Raw genomic sequence first — 7,014 nt, forward strand, 5'->3', positions numbered from 1 at the left:
CGTAATGTCGCGTAGCGGCGTTCTTTACGCGCAGCAGAGCCCTTGCGTCATCAGGCAGTTTCCATCTACGGTCTCCCGTGTCCGGAACTTCCCTGGAGCAGTCCTTGACTGCCGACTGCAGGTGCTCAGAGAGCGCATCGATAGCGGTATTGGTATCTTCGATAGACTTGTAGTGTAGGGCCCTTTGATGACTCCTCGACCCTCACCAACTCTGTATTTATCCGAGGTTCACTAATGTTTGCTGATGGTGGGTATACAGTAAAAAATGAACTTACGCATACACGGAGCGAATGCAGTTTTTTCTAGACACTAAAATGATTTATTTGAGTAGCCCACAAGCACATACACAATGACAATACAATATGAGGTGAGATTATACAAATAATATTTCAAACATAAGCAAACACAGTGCATACGTAATACGCGCATTTGAGAGTATCCGCGAAGTTAGCCGCGCTGCCAAAACGCTGCGGCCGCAGTCGGCCGCTATCTTCGTGCACTTCGCTTACAGTGTTGCCGCAATGTTTATAAGCGGAGCGGAATTAATGAATTATTATAATGTTTATATTATTTTTAGTTAATATTATTTTTAGTTATTATTATTTTTAGTTATTATTATTTTTAGTTATTATTATTTTTAGTTATTATTATTTTTACTTATTATTATTTTTAGTTATTATTATTTTTAGTTAATATTATTTTTAGATTATTCTCCGATACAGACTCAATGCTGTCTTGAATGCGGTCCAGCGCTGGAGTGTCAGTCGACTCGAAGATTTCCACGAGCTGGCTCCAGTCTGTTACCGTTTTGAGTTTTGGCGCCCCGTCAACTGGTGGGCCTAGGGTGAGGGTGACGGGGCGGTGGTCGGAGATTAATTAGGCATGGACCTCTATAGAACTCAGCCTGAGGGCTACGTTCTTTAGTAGGGCCAGGTCGAGAATGCATGGCTGATGCGCAGTGTTTGTAGGGTAGTGCGTAGGATGCACGGGCGGAAGAATGTCGTAACCCAAGGAGGTCGATAGGCGTTCCAGGGTTAGACCGTTGCGATTTTGGAAGACACAGCCCTGCTGTGCTTACTGTTTAAATCGCCCGCTATAATTACCGAATCCCCCAGGGCCAAAAGGGCTTGGAGGTCGGCGCGGAGAATCTTTTTCGTCGGAGGGAGATATCCCGATACTAAGTATATCGGTCTATGGTCGGTCATCGCTAGAAGACACACCGAGGCTTCGATGTTTTCGAGCGGGGGCGTATCGATCGGGGTACATTGCAGGGACCTCCTGTAATATATTAATTTACCGCCACCTCGGCTGACGCAGTCGTCTCTTTTGACTAGATAGTTCGCGATCCTAGGATCGCGCATCGAAAGTTTCAGGAAGGTCTCCTGTATGAGGAGAACGTCCACCTGATGGTCGGTGAGGAATTCTCTTATCTCTTCCTTCTGGCCTTGAAGTCCATTGGCGTTGTAGAGCGCCAACTAAACGGACCGAGGTTTGCACCTTAGACCTTTACGTCCCATAATTTAAACGATGAAATTTGTAACCGCATCTAAAACGCTGATGTGCTCGCAGACGGCTGCGAGCCTGTCCTGAGGGGACTTCGCGGACCTCAGCTTGGAGGCCAGGGCGGAGATCTCGCCTGCGTCTATGGTGCAGGCGAGCTTCGCCACCAGGGCGAAGTTGGCGGCGAATCCCGAGCCGCCAACTGCGCTGAGCTGCGGGGTGGGGGTGGGGAGGCTACTGCTTTGGCCAGCATCGGGGCTGCAAAGGGCGCAGGGGGCGGGGGGGGGTGTCGCCTTGACGACCGGAGCCCGCACCCATGCATTCTTGGGCGGTGGGGGCGCAGTTGTAGGCTGCGGGGCGGGTGGGGGCGCGGGGCGCGCGGCGCGTGGGGCCGGGGCTTTCGCGACCTGAGAGGGGGCGGCCTTGTTGTGGCCAGGACGTGGGGCGCGGGGGCAACCACGGTAATTTGCCGTGTGGCCCTGCTGACCGCAGAGCACACAGCTCGGCTGGGTTTGAGTGTTTGCGACGCGATCGCATTGTTTAGTGCCATGATCGCCAAGGCACTTTACGCAACGCTCGCGCGCGAAGCAATTACGGGCAGAGTGTTCGTAGAATTGACAGCTGTGACACTGTCCGGGGTAGGTCCGCTTGTTGGGCGGCTCGACGGAGAGGCCTGAGATCAGGCAGACATTTTTGATGTTTAAAATCGCCTTTCCCTCGGGGGAAAGGTCAAGGACTACGAGCACCATGTCTAATGGCGCCTTCGTCCTGGCGCGGTACATCTGTGCACCTCGTGCACGGGATATTTCTGCGCGCGTAGATCAGCCAGGACCTCCTGGCAGTCTAACTTGCGCGGGACTCCCCGTACGACGCGGAGCATTTTCTCGTCGTCGGGGGCGTAGGTGTGGTAGCCCACACTGTTCGCCCTTAGAAAGGCGGTTAACTGTCTATGGTCCGCCGGAGTGGGGACCGTCACCTTGTGGACCGACCCGGCGGCGACCGTTACAAGAGATAAGATAACGGTCGATCAGACATCGACTGTTAGAAACGGTTATCGGATTTCTTTGTAGTGATAATTTTAATTTTACTCTTTCTTTATTTATAGTTTATAGATAAGATAAGAAATTTCTTTGTAGTCTGTATTGTACCCGATGGGAGTCGGGTGCAGTATTGCACCAGTCGGGTGTTTATAAATTATTTATTATTTTAATAAGCCGGGTTGCCCGTTGTAAGGAGGTGACCATGGGAACCTTAGAGGTTTCCCAGGACGACCTCCCGCGTTTTTTCGCGTTTTTGGAAAATAGATTCGGAAAGGGCATCTTCGATGCCTTCCGTAACGAAGCTGGCACCCCGGTGGTGCACGAAAACTCTCCCGCCTCGCCGGCGTCCTCTAACCGAGAGGACGCCGGGGAGTCCTCCGCTCCCTCGTCCCCAGGGGACGTGTCTCCGGCCTCACCGGGGGCATAAATATATGCGCGTGCGAGCATGCATGCATGCATTCTATTGTCCATATATGCGTTTCTCCATCCAAAAGCAAGCAACAGTCGTCACCGTCACCCCGCCATCGCCATCGCCATCATTATCACCGAGCACCGTCTCTGCTGAACGCCCGACTGCCCGACTGCCCGACTCCCGACTCCCCCGATAAATAAATAAATATATATATACATACAACATTGTACAAGTACAAAGTAGTATAACACACAACAACAACGACAACATAATCCGTAAAATGTAACCGAGCAAGCAAGTAGTACACTGTCTGTCTGTCTCGCTCGCTCGCTCTACGTTTCGCTCTCTCTCTCTCCGTAACCCCCCCGATGTGCTCACGTAGCTCGCTGCGGCCCCGTCGACACGTATATATATATTACGAATATTGGATTCGTTCATTACCAGAGGTCGTTCACGACATTCCGATTCGATCTGTTGAGGTGAGCATATGCTTACACACAACAATCGGAGCGAAAACATTATTATTATTGTTCGCATTCGCGTCACATCGCATCTCGCGTACCGCCACGCACACGACTCGCGCCGCGTCGCGTTAGATATCAGTTAATCCAATAAGTGTTCCGGTGAATTATTTCAAATATTTTTCCGGTATTGTTGGGCAAGTGCACAAAGTGACTGTGAAGTGACTGTGACAGTGACCCCACGCGATCACCACTCACAGCTGCAGGTGTATCGGTGAGTAGGCACTCATTACCGCATTAGCGGTTTACGAGTAGTAGCACACACCCCCCCTCCCCTAGGGGAAGGGGAAACCGTTACACAAGCCGCCGGGCGGGCCCGGCGGCGACCGTTAAGTAGCAGATAAGATAACGGTCGGTTATACATCGACCGTTAGAAACGGTTACCGGCTTCTTATAATATATCTTAACGTAGTTACATTTTATCTTAATTATAGTATTATTGATAAGATAGATATTAAATTAATAGCCAATTTTAATATTGCACCCGACCCCGGTCGGGTGTGTATAAAATAAATTACTCTCTAATTAAATTAGTCGGGTAGCCCGCTGTAAGGGGGTGACCATGGGAACCATAGAGGTTTCCCAAGGCGACCTCCCGCGATTTTTCGCATTTTTAGAGACAAAATTCGGGAAGGGCATCTTCGATGCCTTTCGCAAAGAAATCGGCACCCCGGTGGTGCACGAGAACTCTCCCGCCTCGCCGGCGTCCTCTAACCGAGAGGACACCGGGGAGTCCTCCGCTCCATCGTCCCCAGGGGACGTGTCTCCGGCCTCACCGGGGGCATCGTCCTCAAACTCCGACGGCTCTAGCCGTCCTCCCTCTCCGGCCGACATGGAGTGCGACACTCCATCGGCCGACTCCGACGCCGCGTCCGCGACCGACCAGTCCTCCTCCGACGAGGACTTCATTGTAGTTGGGGCCAAGCGCGCTAAGCGCGCTAAGAAAAATAAAAACACTCCGCCGGCCAAAACCCAACGCTCCACAGAAGGAGCGGCCGTCCCGTCCACCGCGGGTATTAAAACCCGCGATCATGCGGGGAGCAGAAAACCCCCGCCGATTGTTATCCAGGACAAGTCGTCCTGGAACAAGGTGTCCGCTGCGCTAAAAGAAAAGCGCATCTCCTTCACCCACGCGAGGGTTACCTCCGTGGGTATTAAAGTAACGGTCCCCACTCCGGCGGACCATAGGCAGCTGACCGCCTTCCTTAGGGCGAACAGTGTGGGCTACCACACCTACGCCCTCGAAGAAGAGAAGAGGCTCCGCGTCGTCATACGTGGAGTCCCACGCGAAATAGACTGTCAGGAGGTCCTGACAGATCTACGCGCACAACATTATCCTGTGCACGAAGTGCACAGAATGTACCGTGCCAGAACAAAAGCACCACTGGACATGGTGCTTGTAGTCCTGGACCTTTCCCCCGAGGGAAAGGCAATATTTAACATCAAAACAGTCTGCCTGATATCAGGCCTTTCTGTTGAGCCGCCCAACAAGCGGACTTACCCCGGACAGTGTCACCGCTGTCAATTCTACGGGCATTCTGCCCGTAACTGTTTCGCACGCGAGCGCTGCGTGAAGTGCCTGGGAGACCATGGCACAAAACAATGCGACCGCGTCGCAAACACTCAGACCCCTCCGAGCTGTGTGCTCTGCGGTCAGCAGGGCCACACGGCCAACTACCGTGGCTGCCCCCGTGCCCCACGTCCCGGCCACAACAAGGCCGCCCCCTCGAAGGTCGCGAAAGCCCCGGCCCCTCGAGCCGCGCGCCCCGCGCCCCCACCCGCCCCGCAGCCTACAACTGCGCCCCCACCGCCCAAGAACGCATGGGTGCGGCCTCCGGTCGTGAAGGCGACCCCCCCGCCCCCTGCGCCTACTGCAGCCCCGACGCCGGCCAAAGCAGCGGCCCCCCCGTCCCCACCCAGCCCCACCCCGCAGCTCAGCGCGGTCAGCGGCACTGGATTCGCCGCCGACTTCGCACTGGTGGCGAAGCTCGCCTGCGCCATAGACGCAGGCGAGATCTCCGCCCTGGCCTCCAAGCTGAGGCTCGCGAAAACCCCACAAGACAAGCTCGCAGCCGTCTGCGAGCATATCAGCGTGCTAGTCGCGGTGTCAAACTTCACCATTTAAGTTATGGGTCGTAAAGGTCTAAGGTGCAAACCTCGGTCCGTAAAGTTGGCGTTCTTCAACGCCAACGGACTTCATAGCCAGAAAGAAGAAATCGGCGTATTCCTCACCGACCATCAGGTGGACGTTCTCCTCGTGCAGGAGACCTTCCTGAAACCTTCGATGCGCGATCCTAGGATCGCGAACTATCTAGTCAAAAGAGACGACCGCGTCGGCCGAGGCGGCGGTACGTTAATCTATTACAGGAGGTCCCTGCAATGCATCCCGATCGACACGCCCCCGCTCGAAAACATCGAAGCCTCGGTGTGTCTCCTAGCGATGACCGACCATAGACCGATATATTTAGTATCGGCATACCTCCCTCCCACTAAAAAGATCCTCCGCGCCGACCTCCAAGCCCTCCTGGCCCTGGGGGACTCGGTAATCATAGCGGGGGATTTAAACAGCAAACACAGCAACTGGGGCTGTGTCCACCCAAACCGAAACGGTCTAACCCTGGAAAGCCTATCGGTCTCCCTGGGTTACGACATCCTCCCGCCTGTGCATCCTACGCACTACCCAATAAACCCAGCGCACCAGCCATGCGTTCTCGACCTGGCCCTACTAAAGAACGTAGCCCTCAGGCTGAGTTCCATAGAGGTCCATGCCGAATTAACCTCCGACCACCGCCCCGTCACTCTCACCCTAGGTCCACCAGCCGACGGAGCGCCAAAACTCAGAACGGTAACAGACTGGAGCCGGCTCGTGGAAGTCCTCGAGTCGACAGACACTCCAGTGCTGGACCGCATTCCAGACAGCATCGTGTCTATCGAAGACACGAACATTGCCATCGATGCGCTCACTGAGCACCTGCAGTCGGCAGTCAAGGACTGCTCCAGGGAGGTTCCGGACACGGGAGACCGTAGATGGAAACTGCCTGATGACGTAAGGGCTCTGCTGCGCGCAAAGAACGCCGCCACGCGACACTATGATCGCTACCCCTCCGACCAAAACCGAGTCCGCCTGCGAGCTTTACAGCGTGAAGTAAAGACCCGCATAGCGGAACTACGGAAAGACAGATGGGATGACTTCACTAGGGAGCTCACCCCCAGTCACACCGCGTACTGGCGCATTGCCAAATCTCTCAAAACCGATCAAGACCTCTCGGACCTGCCGCCACTGGTCCGACCTGACCAATCGTTAGCCCTTTTCGACGAGGACAAAGCCGAATGCTTGGCCGACAGCCTCGAAACTCAATGCTCCCCGAGCACCCTCCCGGTGCCAATCGGTCATCTAGAGGAGGTCGAATCCGAGGTGGAGCGGATCGTGTCGATCCCGCCCACATCGTCTCTCTCCCCCGTCACTCTAGACGAGGTGCGATCGCTCATTAAAAATACCTCTCCCCGTAAGGCACCCGGTGCCGACGGTATCACAAACAGA

The 7,014-nt window shown here is 54.4% G+C and overlaps 1 protein-coding gene across 1 annotated transcript; it reads left to right on the forward strand.

Annotated features, from left to right (window-relative positions):
- Positions 1–3,440: 3,440 nt before the first annotated feature.
- LOC116413489 (uncharacterized) lies at positions 3,441–5,598 on the forward strand. Its single transcript, XM_052898628.1, has one exon. The coding sequence runs from the start codon at positions 4,036–4,038 to the stop codon at positions 5,596–5,598; it is 1,563 nt and encodes a 520-aa protein (XP_052754588.1). The 5' UTR covers positions 3,441–4,035.
- The last annotated feature ends 1,416 nt before the right edge of the window (positions 5,599–7,014 follow it).

Source organism: Galleria mellonella, unplaced genomic scaffold (assembly GCF_026898425.1).
Source record: "Galleria mellonella isolate WM207_F2 unplaced genomic scaffold, CSIRO_AGI_GalMel_v1 utg4725, whole genome shotgun sequence".
Classification (NCBI taxonomy): Eukaryota; Metazoa; Arthropoda; class Insecta; order Lepidoptera; family Pyralidae; genus Galleria; species Galleria mellonella.

Bases quoted from the DNA above. Each gene is read 5' to 3' on its own strand.
- LOC116413489 (XM_052898628.1), top strand. From the start codon at position 4,036: ATGGGAACCATAGAGGTTTCCCAAGGCGACCTCCCGCGATTTTTCGCA.